General features: G+C 35.7%; 2 protein-coding genes and 1 long non-coding RNA gene across 3 annotated transcripts; all 3 read right to left on the minus strand.

The window, feature by feature from the left end:
• Positions 1–416: 416 nt before the first annotated feature.
• LOC117928667 (protein EMSY-LIKE 3-like) lies at positions 417–7,702 on the minus strand. The gene is made up of 10 exons (XM_034848621.1): positions 7,385–7,702; positions 5,857–6,068; positions 5,650–5,759; positions 5,279–5,531; positions 4,923–5,126; positions 4,754–4,822; positions 1,840–2,079; positions 1,686–1,754; positions 1,530–1,593; positions 417–894 (listed from the first exon to the last, which is right to left on the minus strand). The coding sequence occupies exons 1-10, from the start codon at positions 7,410–7,412 to the stop codon at positions 845–847; spliced, it is 1,299 nt and encodes a 432-aa protein (XP_034704512.1). The 5' UTR covers positions 7,413–7,702; the 3' UTR covers positions 417–844.
• Positions 7,703–10,733: 3,031 nt separating this feature from the next.
• On the minus strand, positions 10,734–13,901 carry LOC117928676 (myb family transcription factor PHL5-like). The gene is made up of 7 exons (XM_034848655.1): positions 13,176–13,901; positions 12,881–13,082; positions 12,717–12,793; positions 12,577–12,616; positions 11,300–11,354; positions 11,117–11,186; positions 10,734–11,033 (listed from the first exon to the last, which is right to left on the minus strand). The coding sequence occupies exons 1-7, from the start codon at positions 13,662–13,664 to the stop codon at positions 10,944–10,946; spliced, it is 1,023 nt and encodes a 340-aa protein (XP_034704546.1). The 5' UTR covers positions 13,665–13,901; the 3' UTR covers positions 10,734–10,943.
• A 2,536-nt stretch (positions 13,902–16,437) lies between these two features.
• On the minus strand, positions 16,438–19,139 carry LOC117928686. Its single transcript, XR_004653622.1, has 2 exons — positions 19,010–19,139; positions 16,438–17,984 (listed from the first exon to the last, which is right to left on the minus strand). It is a non-coding gene; the product is annotated as an uncharacterized LOC117928686 (long non-coding RNA).
• Positions 19,140–19,194: the final 55 nt, after the last annotated feature.

The raw sequence follows: 19,194 nt of genomic DNA on the forward strand, positions 1-19,194 counted from the left end.
TTTTAACTGAAATAATTTTTTAAAAAATTATTTTTAAATTAATTATATTTTCATGTATTTCTTTTGAAAAATATTTTAAAAAATTATTAAAAAAAACAAGAAATATAAAAACTTACTTATCATATGTAAACATTCCATGTCTTCACCAAAAAGGTAAACAGGAAAAACTACTTTTAGATCTAAATTCCCAAATAAAATTTTATTACTCAAAACAATGAAAAACCATTTCCAAGAAATACTTTCAAAAAACTGTTTTCTCCAAACATTCTCAAATAATAAACCACTATGTTTCAATTCTCAAGCTTTGAGGTTCCCAAATGCTGGTCTAGAACCCATTTGAAGATCCCATCAAACCTAGAAAAATTCCACCTCTGAAAGAATATCTTCTATGACTAACCCTAATTAGCAATAATGTGGAAAGATAAAGAGTCAAAGACATCCCTTTTTAAGGCCAAAAATCTTTTACAGAATCACACTAATAATCAGCAACAATCTGCAACATGGGAAATCCAATAAAAAGGCCAAGAATATTTTACAGGATCACATGTTAAATCACTACAATAATTTTACACAAGCATCAGCCTTTTACCTCAAACTGATTATACTGTTAGCCGATAAACTAATCGCCCCAGTTAACTCAAAGACCCAAGCCCAGAATTATTATTTCATGTCGACAAAAATCATCTCATCTGAGGACTGGCATTATAGGAGAAAAATCAGTTTTGATAATCTCTTCAACATCTTACGGGTCATTGCCATTTACATATCCTTCTGCAACCAGTTTATCGCCAGAGTCTATGCCTATGTTGGATCTTCTCATCATATGACATGCCAGGTCCTCCGGTCATTCTCGGTCCATTGAGTGCCCATGGGAGAACTGATGGCCACCTTCATCTGCCTCAAGGAAAGGGCCAACATAGACATCAGAAAAAAAGGAAAGAAAGGGAAGGGAGGAACTGAAAAAGATTAGCTGGGAGACAAGTACTTCCATGCCAACTACTACCATGCTAATGGTTGGCATATGTCAACAAAGATACAAAGCATATGGCAACCGGAATTTAGATTCTACTAGCACAGAAATAGGAGCAAAGGATTATTCATTTGGTGAAAATAATGTCAGAAATTTGAAGATAGAAAATAATAACCTATTCGAGCTTCCAGATGATAATAATAGTACTACATGTGTGTGTGCGCTTTTTTCTTTCTTTCTTTCTTTTTTTTTTTTATTTTTATGGTGGGGGGTGTTTAAAATAGGTTGATTTTTCTTTCTGTTGCATTTGATATGAGTGCTTCCAGAGCACTATCAAATGCCAGAAACTGATGTGCGGCTCCGTTTTCAGCTATGCCTCCATTCTAGTGGATGCAATTTGTCATCCACTGAGACTGGAAATCAAATATATCCCTTCAATTTCGATGGAACTCTAAATGCCAAACTATTTGTCACAGCCACAATGGGGCAATGCTAGCTTTGAATAATCAAATGAAGCAAGATAAAAGAAAAAGAGGAGAAGAGATGTGAATATTTGTACCACTTTCGCCATCAGAAATATCTGCAAGCCTCCCAATTGCATCAAGTAATGCTTGTTCATGCTCCTACATTACCATAAACAATTCAGTTATGTAACTTGATGCAGAGTCAAAGGAAACTTCAAAAGGAAATTGAATAAGACGGTTCATTTTCTTACCTTCAGCACTTTCTTTGCTTTGTCAATCTCAAGAGGGTCCGGATGATTTGCAGTAAAGACCCTCTCCACCTGCCAAGATCACCAGAAAAATTAAATATATGAATATAGTAAGAACAATTTCAGTATTAACATGGATCAGGCTGCTTTCATTTACCTCCTTAATTAGAGTGTCTGTGTGAAGTATTTGAATATCATCTGGTGCCTTCTTCCCAATGCCATTCTGTGATGGCAGAAAATCTTTTTTAGATTGCCCCTTTGGAAGCCCTCTACCTCTACCTGCACCCTGAACACTATCACGACCTGCTCTATTCATCCCATGACCTGATCCATCATAACCTCCTCTACGAGAGATTCCAGGGTCCTCACCATCCCACTGTATATCCTCTGGAGAAATCTGAATTGAGAAACATCGAACCAATAACAAGTAAAATTAGAACATTTCGATTGTGATGGTTCTGCTGCTCTGATAAATTTTTTTGATATGCAAATAGGATAATTGTATTAATAGAAGTGCCTACAGAAAAAGGTGCAGTCCATGTATATATGATCCATACAAGCTGCACAAAAAACAACATATAGAAGAATCAAAGACCTAACTCCACCCCCTAGCTAACCAAACCCCAAACTATCAACAAAATTCTTTTAAGGATGGTTGAACCCACCCCTTTAACAGCAAAGACAATGTCTTAAGAAAAAACACTTTTTGCCACAAAACTGACCAACTCCACTGTGTCAAAAGATCTATTATTGAGCTCTGTCAAAATAACTCAGAATAAAACATCCACATCGTCTTGCACTTTGTACCCTATAAAAGCGCCTTTCCAACTGATCAGGACATAACCATTGTAGGGGAGCAACCAAGGACACAGCAAACAAAGAGAATGCTAATGGCCATAACTCAGAAATCCAATTGCAGTGAACGAGGATGCAGCCTACAGACTCAAAAATCTTGTTTACACTGGCAACACCTGATTAACCTTTATTCCACCTCTCCTTGTAAGCTAGTAGACAGTAATGATATCCCCCCCAAGCTGCTCCTGCAAAAAAAAGTCAATCTTTGATAGCACCCTGGATTCCAAATGAGCTTTGCTGGGCAGATGAGGGATTCTCCCTGTGTCACGGAACAGTAGAAGGATCTAACTTGAGCCCCACTTGGAAATTCCAAACCAACTAGTCTGCAATGACTCTAGAAACAGAAAAATAACTCAACAGCAGCAACAATGACTCCACCAAAATTAACCCCCAATCCGAAAAATCCCTTCTAAACCCTGGATTCCAGCAGAGTCCATTCCAATAATTCAACACCCAAGCCACTTTATGGACTGCAAGACTAAAAGGAACCAGAAGACATTCTTTCAAAAGCCCCCCACCACAAGAAGGATCATACCAACACTTAACACAAAGACTATTCTTAATGGAAGAACTCATCCCAAAGAAAAAATGGACCACCCTCCCTCATTGCTTTCCATAGGCTCACACCATAAGCTTCTCTACCCTTTCTAAAGCACCAACACATACAGAATTGGAAGGATAATTGCTCGACTCTATCAGAAAAATAGTTGGCCCACCTGAAGTTTTTATTTTTTATTTTTTTATTTTAAATGGCTCATCTAAAGAAACATGTTTGCGGCAACGGATGCATATAAATACATACACTTAATCAATGTCATTCAATTGGTTTTGCAGGTTAAACCAATAATCCCTTCCTTTTTGTACAAATTTTAGATGCAACAAGTGACATATGCTCAACTCACTCCAAGTCGACGCTAGTTAAATGTTCAAATCTGCTAAACTCAGATGTGTGCATAGCCCATATAGCCTGTTGGTACACAAGCTGACTCTGGCCTAGCTTAGCCTGTTTGCATTAGACTCCTTGGTATTCAGACTGGGATGTGAATCAGCTTGAAGACCATTCTATAAAATGGGCTGAGATCAGGATGACAGTTGTGGGCTGCAGTGAGCCTCTAACTTCAGGTTAAACTTGGTCCAGCTCAGCTCCGGACCTGAATGACATCCCTCTGCAATTCCTGCCATCTATACATCGTTCTTGCCATTACAAGGGTTATTTGCTGGCTGAGAAAACAATTGCTACATGAGGTCCCTCTCCATGGTGTTGATTGATGTCTCTTCTAGCAGTTGCTAAAGCTCTTTGGAAAATTTTCATGTTTTACCAATAAAATATACAATGTCTATTTTTAATTTCCAACATTCAATTTGACGTAGCATCCAACCATAAATCTGTATTTTACAACCCTGACTTATCTATCCATATCAAGATTCAAACTATAATTATAAATCCAACTCTACCAAAATAAAAGATGATAATCAATTCTTGAAAACCAGATTTATCAAATTACATGATGACCGATTGATTCTGGTAGAAGATGATTCAAGAATTATATGATTCAACCATAAAATGGCAAGAGGCACACGACAAAAGAAAAGGGCTCTCATAGCTGACTCAAAGTAAGTGAGATTGTGTTTTCATAATAGTTACTAGAGAAAGAAAATAAAGTGGAGAATCAAGCAAAAGGTAGAGAAGGTGAGAAACAAGGCTCTTAGTGTAGGAAGAAGTACTGAAGCAAGAAGAACCTAGGATTTTGAAGAGGCATTTTAGGAGTACATCAAAGAATAAGCAGTTATGAGAAATAAATTTGTCAAAACTCAGAAAACAAGTTGATTAACTAATCTTAGTAATGGGAAGTTAATCTTAGAAATGATCATGCCTCAAAAAGGAAAACAAAATCTAAATGATCATAGAAGTGGAATTCTGGACTCCAAGTAATATATTTTCCTCTTTAAAATTTACAGTGTATGATCTTTCACAAGAAGTGTGAACTAATATATAGCAATCATGAATTTGGTAGCTCCGAAGTTCATCCTTGGAAAATGCAGGAGCATATAACTTCCTGCTTCAAAAGTATGCTTCTGCAGAAGTACTGTTCAAACCAACTATAAAAGGATCTGCCATCTAGGGGTTATGTTTGCCTAAAAAATTGCCCACATGCAGTAGATATGGAAAGCATGAAAGAATATCTTAGAAACCACAAAGAGAGATTCAGAATTACCTCTGAAAGATTAACCCATTCCCATGTCTCATTTGCTGAACCCATATCATATACCAGAGCATGCCGTCCCTGACATCGAAGGATTTGAAGGGAAAAAAAAAAAAAAAAAAGTAATATCAGCTGCCAAACCTGCAGGATACTGAATCCCTTCATATCTGAGAAGGTATACCTCAACTGGATTGTAATCAGTTATAACAGCTTCATAAAAGTTGTTATCATCAGGCCACCTGGTCCTCACTTTCCTCCCAATCAATGGATCAAATGTTGCTGCTTCAGCAGGCTCATTCACTCCCCGATTAGCAACTTGACCTCTTCCAGTTGGACCTGAGGAAGCATACTGCATGGACTTCATTGAAGATGCCCCAGGCAATACCTGACCCAGTTAAATAAATGGAACGGAAACAAAACATAAAAAGATATTCAGACATGAGTTTTAGTTACTGAGCATAATACTGGACTTAACATTTAAAATAAAAAATACAATGGCATTCAATGACCTTGTGTGAACCTGACTTTAAAACTTACAGATTTATGCTTCTTTCCCTTGGGTCCTAAAATAGGTCCTCGTTTTGCAGCTGATGAAGATGGCTGGTTGGATGCAGCTATTGCTTGTGGGTGAAAAGATTGAGATGGCCCACCAAAGGATTGAGAAGGTATTGACTGGGTTATTTTCTGTTTCTTGCGAGAAGCTGAGACGGTGGGACTAGGTATGGGATCATGAACAGCTTGACCAGTAGTGAGCATGCCAGGTTGGAGCCCGCCTGCCTGTCTCCACTCCCTAGTGGGATCATTCAATATATATCCATTAACAAATAAAGGACAACAAGGCTTACTGAAACCTAAGAAACAGATTTCCCTCATAAGAACAAAAAATTTGGAATAAAACACTAAAATACCTTATCCTACGGATGACATCATCTGCATTAACCCTGCCAAGAAGCTCTCTGTGTTCCTCATTTGATAATCTTAACTCTTTTCTAAGTTCTGTTATTAAACTTTCCTTCTCCTGAAGATAAAACATTGCATTTAGCAGTTACTAAACCTGGTAAAAAAACAAATCCTTAGAATATTAGGTTCATGCAAACAAAATGACAAAAAAGTACCCAAGTAATGGCATCAGCTTGAGCTTTGAAGGCTCTTAAAACTGAACTATATGCTTCTTGCTCTAGTTGGTGAATTTGGGTCTCCATATCAGTTTCACCGTACATTCTAGAGTATGGGATGGAACCTACAACAGCGGATCTTCCATTCCCAGCGACACGCCCTCCTCTGGGGATTCTATTTTGATGTGGTGGAGGAAGATCATCATCAGTTCCTGCAATTATTTTAGAATGGGACATGTGAATAGATCCATGAGATGTGGGTGGTAAATCAATCAGAACTTCAATACGAGATAGAAAAGAAAGCAAAACTGATTGGTTAATCTGGTTAAATGATTGAAACGGCAAAGTCCAACATACTCGCAGATGGAGACAACTTATGTCAGTTGACTCTTTAAGTGTATGTTTGTTGTCTCTTTCAATTGGTTGACAGTCAGTATTTTTATCTCCAACAAATTTGGGAGTCATTTGTCAAAAAAATACCTTAACTATGTTGTGTCAGTTACTCCTTAAAGCATACAATGAAAAGATTCAGTATATTCCTGTTTGCACTGAGGCCACATTTATTGGATTGCAAATTCTTATAAATGCATTTATAAGCTTTGGAGGATCCGTCATCCAGTACAGAAAGGAAATCTTCCCGTGCATCCAAAATTTTGCATAAGATTTTAATTTTGGAGTTACAAAATTGGTCAACATGCAACCAACAAGGGTTGTGGGCCCAAAAAAACAGCGTTCAAAGCACATGTATAGACTGGCACATGAGACATGGAAACAAAAAACCTGAAAAGCGAATGCCTATGTAGGAATGAAACAGTCTCTGATACAAAGTTTGCCAACAACTAAATCATTATGTTTTCGAAGCAAAATGCCCATGCTCTGATCGAGGAGCTAGACAGCCAGATAGTGTTCTATCATAAAATCAAACATTCTCCGAAAACTTCTACTGGGTTTTCTTATTCCCAACGTTGTGAAATCCCCTAAACAAACTTCAGATCCTTACTACTTCATTTACCATAACATTCAGCAACATAATTTCATCTCTCTCTTTCTGTAGCATCACAGAGACGCCATATTTAACTGTAATTTCATCCATGGCTGAGAAAAAAACTTGAATACCTGCAACGCACAAAACCTCCCAAATTGCAAAAAACAGAAGAACACAAAAAACCAAACTTTTCGAGTTCTTTAAGCCCTTTCCCTCTTTCTGCACAAGTACGATTACAATTTACCCCAAACACCCAAAGTTCACGCGAAAAAACCGCCAATATCTTATACATGGAGATTCAAAGAGCCAAAGTAAAGCTAAACACACAACCCAGACCACGTAAACCGCACTAAACCCTAATTTCACCCCTCCAAGCTGCCAAGCGTCAATAAATGCTTCGAGCAACACAAACCCCTCCAAGAACGCCAATGCGGACCCCAAATTTAACAAAAAACTAACCCTAATTCATCAAAACAGCACTACAAAAACCCTAAAATTCACCAGAAAACGCAATAAAGATTGGATCTTTCAGAGCAAACTCACCACTGCTATCGAAAGGCTCGTAGTCCATAGCCAGCTTGTACCCCAAAAATCCAACAAACCCTAATTTCCCACGCCTCAAAACCCAGACCAGAGACCAGATTGCTCAGACAGATTTCGCCTCAAATCGCCCCCAAAACTACACGGAACGACACCGTTTCGCCTAGATTCTTCAGCGGCTCGTGTCCCGGGCGCTATGTAGGAGAAATCGACGGCGATTGCGGCGCTCGGACGAGAAATTAGTGTGCTATAAACACCGGAAAGTTTCTCTTTTGAGTTCGAGTGACTGTCTATGCAGCAAAGCCTGGAGAGGGAATGAGAGAGAAAAAAACACGGACTTGAAACGTGTTTTATATCGCCTGCCTTTTGTAATTAATAGTTTTTTTTATGTCCGCCTCCATATCGCATTAATGGAAATTTGAAAGAAAAAAAATGGAAATAATGATGCCATATTTAGTAATAAAAAACTTAGTCTTATTTTTGGAAACTTTCCCAAAGAGAATTTCGTGAGTTAATTTCCACGGAATAAAATAATAAAATTATTTTTTAAAGAGTATGGAGTCTATGGACTGATAAAATGATCTCATTTATGTTAATAATATGTCACCATGTGTATATTTAAGGAATTGAATAGAAAAATATATTAATAACTACATTGTTAAGTGGTCTTTTTTTCTCTTCGATCTATCAAATTCAAAATAAGGTTAGTAACATTTGAACCATGTTAATCGACTTGAATGACCTCCAACTCTAATGCAGGGCTAGGGCAAGAGGGTTTTAGAGGTTAAGGCTATGGTTTAAGGAAAGATTTGGGCTTTTACATAAATGGGTCAAGTGTCAAGTTTATGCTCTTACAAATATTTAGCCAATGTTGACTCTTCTAAAAGATACCAAGCTTGGCCGTTCCCACAAAAAAAGGAAAAAAAAAAAAAACCCTTTTGGCTTTCTTAATTTTGGTTCATATGTATATTACGTGTTTTTAAAAATATCATATTAAAAGATGTCATTGTTGATAATTTTTATGGTAGTGACAAGATCTTCGGATTTGAATTATGCTATATATTTTATTGTAGCTAAATCAAGCTCACCGTTAGGGTGCACTAAGCTCAATATTCGAATTATATCATATATTCAATTGTAGGCAAATCAAACTCACCATCAAGGTGCACTAAGCTCAATTAAGCTTCATGAATCTTACTAACAACTCAATCAAATATTAAGCATTAAGATTTGTTATACAACCAAGTACCCCTAAGAGAAGTATTGGTGATACTCAATCTACTGTTTCCAAGCCCAAACAACCTCTCTCACTAATGATGTTAGTCAAGGATTTTACCTCATAAATTTTGATGATTACAAAAGAATGAATAATGGTTTAATCATATTTTTTAAGTTTCTTGAGTATGTTTTAAAGCTAAAAATTTTTCTCTTTCGAAGATCAAAAGTGCAAACCAAGGATGTAAGAGCAAAACATGCACCAAAAAGGCTTAAAGTTAACTTTTTATTCTAAGTTTTCATGGAATGTGAGGTTGAGGCATATTAAGGTTTTTTTTTGCATACCTTTCAACGATACCTTGCCTTACAATTTTTTAAAATTCTTATCCAATCAATCTTTTATAAATTACCTTATAAACATGTTTTAAATTGGATGAAAAATTGATGAAAACCAACCCCACATCAATGTTTATTAAAGCTTATTAGTTTTCAAAAATTATATTGAGATTTAATCTAGCTAGACCTTTGAACATTTATGACTCAAAAGATTGAATAAACTTATATTAATTTTTGAAGTCAAGGGTGATTGATTGACGATCTTTAATTGAGTAATGTGTAATGGGGTTGGATAACAGTGGCTACTGGTTGCTCAATTGGCTAAGGGAGGCCTCAGTTGGTATTGAAATTGGTTGACTTGCATCATCCAACAGTTAATTGTAAAAGTGTAATGGTTAATTATGTGGTTCACCACCTAATCGATTAGTTGAATTGTAACTTGTGCATAACGACTAGTTTTACCTTGAAACTCTTATTTATAGTTCTTGAAATTCATTTATGCGGTTACCAATTATAGAGATTCAATCGTATCTTTTAAAAAAGAGCTTTCAGTAATTTCTTTGAGTGTATTTACTCATAAATTTGCAAAATCCATTCAGTGTATCTTGACCATTTTTATATTACACTTTATTTTAAGTTAGTGGTTGTAATATTGAGAAAAATTCATTCTTATACTTCAACAAAAGAGGATTTGGTAAGTGTAGGAGAATAACTATAAAAGCTTGTGAATGTCTATTGGAACCTTAAATTTGAGTATAAGAAGAATTTGAACACTTTAGTTGAAAAATCCTTGATTTAGTGGAAATGCCTTAGTTAAGAGGAAGTAAAAGAGATTAGATGTAGATAATTGTTGAACCACTATAAAAGTTCTATGTAAAATTGAGGTATTAATTAACACGTTTGATTTTAAAGAGATTGTCATGACTCATAGAGAATCTATGAAGAAACTAATAAATTCAAGGGTCATTCAACCCATATTACAAGCAAAATTAGGAAATATTAAAGATTACAGTCAAACATTAGATCGAGTTGATATATTATATTATTTATCAAAACTCTTTCATTCACATAAGAAATGTAACATATTTCCAAAACTCTCTCACCTACGAAGTGTTTATGCAATGAGACTTGGGCCTAGAGATTGAATCGGATGGTGAGCCTAATAGCACTCTCATCAAAGTAGAAAGAGTCCATATGTTTTGAACAATGGTAACCAAGGAAGGCTTGGAGGATTACCTAGCCTTCCCTTAAGATAAACAGGTTAGTGAAAGGTCATGGAGGAATGATAGCATGAGGCTAGGCAAAGGAAGACTATACATCTATTTAGTAACATGTTTAAAAACGATTTTCAATTTTTTACAAAATCAAAACTCTATTTAAGAATGCAAATATGAACAAGAGTTTTCTCAATTTACTCTCTTTGAAGGTAATATGCATTTGTGTACAATGCAAATGTTAATTCTAATTTTTTTTTAAAAACACTTCACAAGAACAACTTCTTATTTGTTTGAGCCTTTAGAAAACTTTTAGATTATATATTGGAACTTTAGAATAGAGAATGTGATGGGAAATCAATTCATTAAGGTGTTTAGACTAAAAAATTTATTCTTACAGAAATCAAATTCCATTCTAATTAATATTTTGATTTGTCTTTTTTATATGATCGTATGATTCATGAAGGACAACATGAATGAATAGCTTCCCTTTCTGTTAAACCGAAATAAGACTAATCATACCCTTACTTGAGTATACCCATATTAGTGGATGTAGGTATGATTGATGGAACGTTAAAATCCTCGTATACCTTTGTGTGAATTGTTTATTTTTGTGTCATTGAACTAACATTATTTACATTAAAACTTCCACTAACATAACAAATTATGTGTTAAATGTGGATGGACTTAGAAACAAAATGATCAATGTGAATACTGGCAGGCAAATGGGGTGATTTGTAAAGCCTTTTACATCACAACTTATCTTACTATATGGCATGCAAGTCAAAGGGGTTCAATCAGGGCCTTATTTGGATTCTGTTGCTGTCCAGCATCTTCTTCAGCTGCTTCCCTTGTTCTTCAATCTGCAGCTGTAAATTTCTTTGAATCTGATTCCAAGAAAGAGGAATTAACTGTTAAGGTATATATATGAAGGTGGCAATTTGGGTTGAGTAGCAAAGGAAACACAAACCTCTAATTGTTCATGGAGACGCGTCTGGACTTCTAGTTGCAGTCGCAGTGCTTCTGCTATCCTTGCGCCTCTGCCAGAAGAAAAATACCCAAAGAGATTAGAGAGAGCATGAGTGGTGAGTAGTGAGTAGTGATATGAGAAGTTGGCGCTTAGAGAGAGCATGGGTAGTCTGTCATATCTTACGTTTCGGGGTCAAACTTTGTTATGAAATCTGCACAAGTTCCCTTCTCGGATTTTTCTGCATTTAGAATAGATTATTGTTGAAAGTATCATAGACATTGTTTCTAAATTAATTGTTCAACATGGCACATATCAAAACCGGGTTATTCAAACTTGTATCGAAACCAGGTTTGGTACGAGGTCATTAGTTTAGAAGTCATATTATTTTCTTAATTTATTGAATCCATGTATAAGTCCAATGAAAGTTATTAATGATTCATCTGTCGACAGGCCTGTCTCTTATGTCCAATAATAATCAATGGTGATTTCAAGGAACATTGGATTGATAGAAGATATAGAATCATTATACATCATAATCTTTGATAAATAAGCTAATAGTAAATATTAGGAGTGTAAAAATGTTAATTTGGCTTAGATTTTTGGAGGAATATTTGCCGAATTGACTTGGTCGATTCATGTTCTAGCAAAAAAGATGGTAGTATATGATGAAGAGATGCAAAAAGGTCCATTTGATAAAACCAACATAATTGGTTTATGCTTAAAGCAAAACTAGTCAAACCAACCTTCCAGCAATGAAAAATTCAAATCAAAAGTTTGCTTAAGATCCATTTATTTGGTTTAAATAATTGGTTGGATATAAGCTATTTTAGACCTTAGGCCCATTTGATTTTTAAAAGTTACTTAAAATTTTGGGAAGAATTCCTTTTCAAATCACTTCAAGCAATTCTCCTATAATCATTTCAAGTGATGTGCAAAAGATTTTTAAAAGCGAGTTTTCAAAAATTTGTCGAATGTCCAATTCTTGTGAAAAAAAAAGCACTTTCAAACATTAGGAAATGCTTTTAACTTTTTCAAAATCATTCCAAAATAGGCTTTTAATGTTCAAATATAAACAAAAAAAATAAAATAGAAGTGCGTGATAGTGCTTTCTATAACATGATATATAGCTATAAAGTGATAATTTTTTTCTAAAGAATCACCTACAATGATTATGAATAATCTCAAATGTTCACTTGAATTTTTGAAAGCTTGCTGAACACTTAATTTCTATATGAAAACTCTTTTAACCATCTCAAAATGACTGTCAAATGACTCTCAAATAAGTTCCAAGTTGGTTTCCATAATTCCCATACCAAGCTTAGCTCCATGGTCATCAAAAACTAAACCAATTTAGTCCATTTCAGTTGGGTTGGATTGGTTTTATTGGTTTCAATTTCCATGAGAATTCCTACTAGCAGAAGCCCACATGCTAATGTTCTTGCCTTAAGATTCATACATACCTTCTGTTGATCCTGGCAGGTGCCTTGCAATAGGATACTTCTGAAAAGCAAAAATGGAAGAACTCTCATTTCCAGACCCAGAAAAAAAATGAGGAGAAACAGTAAGCCAAACATTCTGAATTGAGGATGAACATTGAAACCTGCAAGTGACTTTTGATTTGGAAGATGGTCACTCCCTCAGAGCCCATCAGCCTAAGGATTCCCTTTGGAGTTGCCTCTGCATTCAACCATCAAATTAGCATTGAATCAGTAAGTTCTTGTGAACTGCAAACACTACATACGATCACCACTGCTGTATGCTCACTTTCAGCTCCCCCCAGACGATTTACAGACTCAACAAATCGCTTGTGAAGATCATGAGTCCATCTAATCCGCGACTTGTTTGAGGCTGCTGCAGCCGGTGAAGAAGAATTGCCTGAAGCAACAGAGTAAGTACCATGAGAAGGATTTGCAGACTGCCTCCTTAGTTGAAATCTAGGGCTGGGTTCCACAAGCTGATAGGGAATCTGTAGGGTACTCCATTGAATGAAGTAGAAGTCATGGAATCAGTAATCAGCACGCAGAAATAAAATAACCATAAGCAGTAGCCGAGAACTCACTCTTTGATTCTGATTTTCCCGGAGAATTCTGTAGGGGTGCTCATCTTCAACCTCAGACTTGATGAACAAGATGTCACAAACCGGTGAATTTCGGTATGGGGTTCCAAAGGACTTCTCAAGACAGCTGGGGATGTTCTGAGTATCCCTTGATTGAGAACTTGCCGGATCAAGGTTAGAGGATGGATATGATAGGGTTTCTGAATCAACAGGATAGGAATCACATTCTGGAAACCCCATATAGACTTCAGTTGCATAGAAGGCTGAAGCTGCTGGAGACCCGAAATGGCCAGCAATGGTGGTGGACATATTAGCAGTATTCCCCAAGTTGATCATCTGCTTGGGGGAGCCTCCCTCCGAGGCCGGAAACTGATCAGGCTGGAAACAAAGTTCCATCTTCCATGGCTGCCGGGAAAAAGTACTACCTTTTCCAGAATAACAGTTGACTGATCCAGTTTTCTGTTTTTGGACATCAATCTTCTGAGTATTCATTATGGGCAATCAACAAGAAATGCAAGAAAAAAAAAAGAACTTTTCGTTTTGATTGACTACTTCTCAAACTGACTGAACCATTATGTGAATATATAAAGGATGAAGAAGATAAACAATTCACAATGAATATGGACTCTTATAGGGACTAGGGATTAATTCACTATGAATATGGACTGGGGGAGTCTTCTCTCTGCAATTCCCGTGCCCTAAATTAATTTTGTATGAACCCATGCAAGCCTTTTCAAATACTTGATGAAGGGTGGATTAGTTGATATAGAGTCTAACAATGATCATATGATAAACCTAAGGGAGGAATTTATTAATATAAAAGCTTTCCATGTAAGTATACAAATCAATGAAGTTGATCCCATCTATAAGGATCATACATTATTGGAATAGGTCCTAAGAAAGGGTTAGTTAGCATGCTAATGTTGATTAATGTATAGCTAAGGCACAGTTTTTTGAGGTCAACAAGGATTCGACACTTACAAAAAGCCTTCACATTTTGTTTATTGAGGGGCATTAAACAAAGATGAAATGATTCTTAGACGACAAAGACAACTCTTGTACCAAGGCAAGCATGTTATCTTTCAATAAACAAAGAGGAATTCTTTTGGCTCCTTTTGTGGGCTTTACCATGCAAACTGACCCTTGGGTCTTTGAAGGGACCATGCAAATAGGTTTGCCCTTAATGGGTAATTTGTCCCTCAACTTGTTGATCATTTTGTACGATTTGTACGTCCTTCAACTTGCTGATCATTGTGTACGATTTGCAAGAATATATAGATGGAAGAACAAGGTGTTCAATATTAAGAGTTATGGTTTTATGAACCATGGAGTTGAATCAGAAACACAGACGTAAATGCTACTTCAAATAATAGATAATAAAAAATAAACCTTGAAAGATTTACTTTGGATGCATTTTTTATTTTTTGTTTTTAAAATAAAAATAAACTCCATAACGTTTAGTGTCTCTTTAGATGCATGACATATTTTTTGTTTTTAGAATTGAAAACTTTTATATAAAAGTAAAACATATTATACAAAAAGTATAAATTTATATTATGATTTAAAAATTTTTTAAATTTGAGATAGTGAAAATTTTTATAATATCTCAAAATTTTAAATAATTTTTAAAACCATTAATTTTTTTAATGTCTTTCAGAGTTTTTATATCTTATATAAAAATTACTACTATTTTAAATTTAAAAACAAAAAAATAGAAAATATATTCAAATAAACACTTTTTTTTTTTCAAAAATTAACATAAGGGAAAATCATTTCAACACACTATTATTGGAAAGTGTTTTAAATTTCTATTAAATGAGAAAAATTGTTGGGATGTCTCTTTCTATATATATACTTATATGTTTATAAGTGAGGAGAGATAAAAAGTTATCAAATGGAGATGAACATGTATGGAAGACCTATATCGAGTATATAGTGAGTGTTTAATGATTGTATCTAATTTATTTATTTTTTATTTGTTATAATTTTTTTTATAGTTTCTATCATTTATCTACATAGGATATGATTGACCAAACCATATTAAAACTTTATGAACATTTGTATAGATGATTCCTTTTCTTGATGTCATTATGCCAATAATTGAGCAAACTTCTTCCTTTTGCAATTATTTAGAAGATGACTTGGACCATCACAACATGTTCACTCAGAAAGCTATAACTTGTCTTCATTAATTTGCATTTTGTCAATGGAGAAGGACCCTCTATTCTCCAACTCCCTTTGTAAATGGGGTTTGGTAGAATCACTTAGGCAACTGTCAAACATAATATGCTCACACATTCGTGTGTATGAAATTGTCTCCCACTCTGATGGGCAATGCACAAGTGGGACATATGCATAATTGAGGTGTGAATGTGGATATTGTAGACATTCCAAATTGAAAAAGGAGATTGATGCCATAAGAGGACTGTTTTGATGCCAATTTGCAGTTTCCACATTTCCCTTTTTAGGAATATTGCCCCATCACAACATCTCCTACGAGCTTTTACAAAAGTCGGTCCACTTGGAAGCCAACATTTTTTAATCCAATTTTTTTTACTTTTGATCACATCCTAATCAGAATTTTGTTTTTCCCTCATACATATATGCAATACTGTATATATGCACTTGTGCAGTCTAAGTAGCTCCATCGAGTCCAATTGCTCCCCTACTTCCCCTTCTAAAAGTCAAAATAATAATAATAATAATAATAAAATAAAAAAATAGAAAAAAAAGAAAGGAATAAATTAAAGAAATGAAAGCTCTATTTGACACCATGTTTGGCACATGGGAAAGTGAGGAGTTCTTTCCTTCTTTCCTCCTTTCCTCGAGATCCTAAATATATGGTAATTTGAATTCACTAATTGCATATTATAGAAAAACATCAATCCTTTAACAGAGATTAATTAAATTAATTGATCAATCATCTTTTAAATGATCATGTGGACAAAAACTTAGGCTCACGATCATGTGGGTTAAATCAAGGGTCACGATCATGTGGATTAAATTAAATCTGTTTACGTAATTAAAAGAAACACTCATACATTGGGAGGTGGTTAATGATCGACCTTGATATCATTTGTTAATATTCTCTTCCTCTTATATAAATATTGTCCATTCCGGACTTTCATGACTTTAAAATATGTTTATATAATTAAAATGAATTATATGTAAATGGTATGAGAAACTTTTATTAAAAGAGTATTGGCAAGTCTATTAAAAAAACTCATTTGAAGAATTAATGAATTATCACACAAGACAAGAAAACTTGTATAAATTTATTTTTATACAAATGATAAAAAAGACAATAATTCAAGATGAACGGACAAAAATTCCTAAAGGGCGTGGGGGCACAAAAACTTCAACTACACCCTCCAGCATCAGTGTAACCTTCTTCATTGCTGGCCTTAGAGCTGGATCCTCTTGAATACACCAAATTGCCACCATCACTAGCCTCTCCAGCTCTTTATATCATTCATAATTAAGTTTCCACCAGCTTGCCTCCTCATCATCTTCCACCAGCTTGCCAATTTCCTTTGCACCAACCATTCATAAGCTCCATCCATTAGTGCATCCTCTTCATCTTCCTTTGCAACCGAGGATTTCTAGCGACATTCCACCAAAGTTGTAAACATCAACTTTAGCTGTGATTGTTCCTTTCCTGAACCATTTCGAGGCGAAGTAGCATATGGTCCCTCTTATGCCACCTCCTCCTAAGAGTAGTTTAAGTTTGATCAGCAAACAACAGCTTTGCTTGTTCAAAATCTGAAATCCTAGGCGTGAAATGCCGGTCTAGGAGAATGTTTCGGGGCTTTATATCACAATGGATGATCTGGGTGCTGCACTCTTTTTGAAAGTGCATTAGCCTTATTACAACCCCAAAAGTGAGTGAAGAGACATTGCTCATGTATTCGTGTACCAGAAGCCGACTAAATTGGTCAATCTCCTCTGCTTGATATCTCCTTGAAGCCATGGGTGGCTGCTTCAAACTCTGTGTATGAATAATGTGTCACAGTAGTAGTTCCCAATATGCTTGAAACAAACTGGAGACTGATCAGTTTCTTTCTGTATCAGAAGACAGAATCCACAGCTATATGTCACGAACTGTTTGATTGGTGTCTGTGACCATAGCGAAGGTGCCGATCAAGACTAGTATGTTGGCTGGTTTGAGCATAATGAAATGGAAATTGCTCCAGGGAAAGGGTGTATAAGTGATGTTGGAAGCTTCTTTAGAGTTAGCCGACCGGTTAATTTTGGGGAGCTTGTTGCTAGACTTGACAATGAAGAAGAGATTGACCACCCCTACACAAACTGGTTGGGAGCTGGAGTCGTTCCCTGATGAGTCCATGAGAGGACGAAACCAATCAGCATAGTGAAATTGAAATGCATGACATACAGACCGAGTCCCTTGATTCTTGCCCAATGTGGTCGCCACACAGACGTGCCACCACGTTGGAAATCTAGGCCTGTGACATATAGCTAACCAAAAAAAGAGATAGAAGAACACTGAGCTACCAAGGAGCAGTGGCCTAACATGGATCAAGGCAGACTTATCAACAGCCTGTCCAATCTGAAGTTCATAATTGGAGAATGGCCAGTCTGTGTTGTTTAATGCTATGAACTCTACCGCATTCTTGTCTGCTTCCCCTTCATCTGCTTGGCAACTGGGCAATGGAAAATTTGGTCTTTAGAATCTGGAGCCAAGAAAGACTACCTATACAGACACTCACATCTGAACAGCCCCCTTTCCTCATCAAACAATACAATAGCTGTTAAATCCACTCGCAGCTACACTGCAATTTCATCAGTAATTGCCTGCAGAACAGACCAAGAAGAAGTATTAATGCAGTCCCAGTGGTTTGCAGTGTTCTTTTTCGAGTGCTTATAGAATCAAAGTCAAGTCTTGTCCTGTGGTAATAGTCACTCCCAAAGTCAGTCTTCTGATATGAGGTTAACTTATTTGGCAAGATGGTATCAGTGGGATTCTTGAAGCTCTCCCAGACATAAATAAGTAAAGCTATATTTTAAAAAAAAGATTGGTTACCGATCAGAAAAAAACCTAGTAGAATTAGCATAGAATATGTAAAAACTGGAAAATCACCATGTTAATTTGAGCAGGTCATCAAAACACGTGGTTTTGGCCTCTTAAATATTCAATCACAAGTACATTCTATATGATTTTAAGCTACTAGAGAAGTAGGAAAAAGAAAATTATGAGAATGTCAACCAGTGGAAACTAATTTCCTCAAATAACTTCTCTCAATATCCTTTTCCTTTGTGACAATATTAAAGACCTACGGTTACAAGTTACAACTTAATTTTCATTTCCGGACTCCATGTGAAGTACTTGAGTCTGATTATAACTCGACCCAACCAAGCAAGGGCGAGAGGTAGGCTATTGGTTCAGTATTTGGATTGAGCCATCTCCCACAAATGAGGAAGATGTTAGGCACATGTGGCCCATCATTAAAAAATTTAAATTTAACTTCCCACTAACAATTATTTTCTCTGATATTGTGTGTATATGTTGAAGGAGGAGATAACCATCCATCCAATTCTTTTTTCTCTTCTTTGATAAGAAGAGACCAGAGTAAAAAAATATACAAGCATTGGAGGGATAAGGGTTCTCTAGCCTACAAAAAGGTTTATAGGTTTATCCATTTCTACATTAATATTAGGTCTTGGATAGACTAGTGAGAATTGTCCCAGATAGTACTATATATTGCATTTCGTGGATTATTTTCTAACCAAGGTTTTCGCTGAATTTAACTACTATGGTTTGAGGTATGATATATAGCTTAAGTTTTTATAATTCACTGTCTAGAATGGATGAACATTACAAGTCTCGCTTGGTCTCTCCTCGAACGAACTCTATGGGCTGGCCTAGGGCATGAATTTCCGGGTTTTCCACCTTTCAATGAGTTCAACTTCTTGTCGTTTTGGGCAGAATGCTGCATGGAAGAACTTCATAGAACAAAACCCAGTATATATAAATAAAGAAAATGCTTTTCTTATTCTATCAGTT

The sequence above is a fragment of the Vitis riparia genome, chromosome 13 (assembly GCF_004353265.1).
Source record: "Vitis riparia cultivar Riparia Gloire de Montpellier isolate 1030 chromosome 13, EGFV_Vit.rip_1.0, whole genome shotgun sequence".
NCBI classification, from domain to species: Eukaryota; Viridiplantae; Streptophyta; class Magnoliopsida; order Vitales; family Vitaceae; genus Vitis; species Vitis riparia.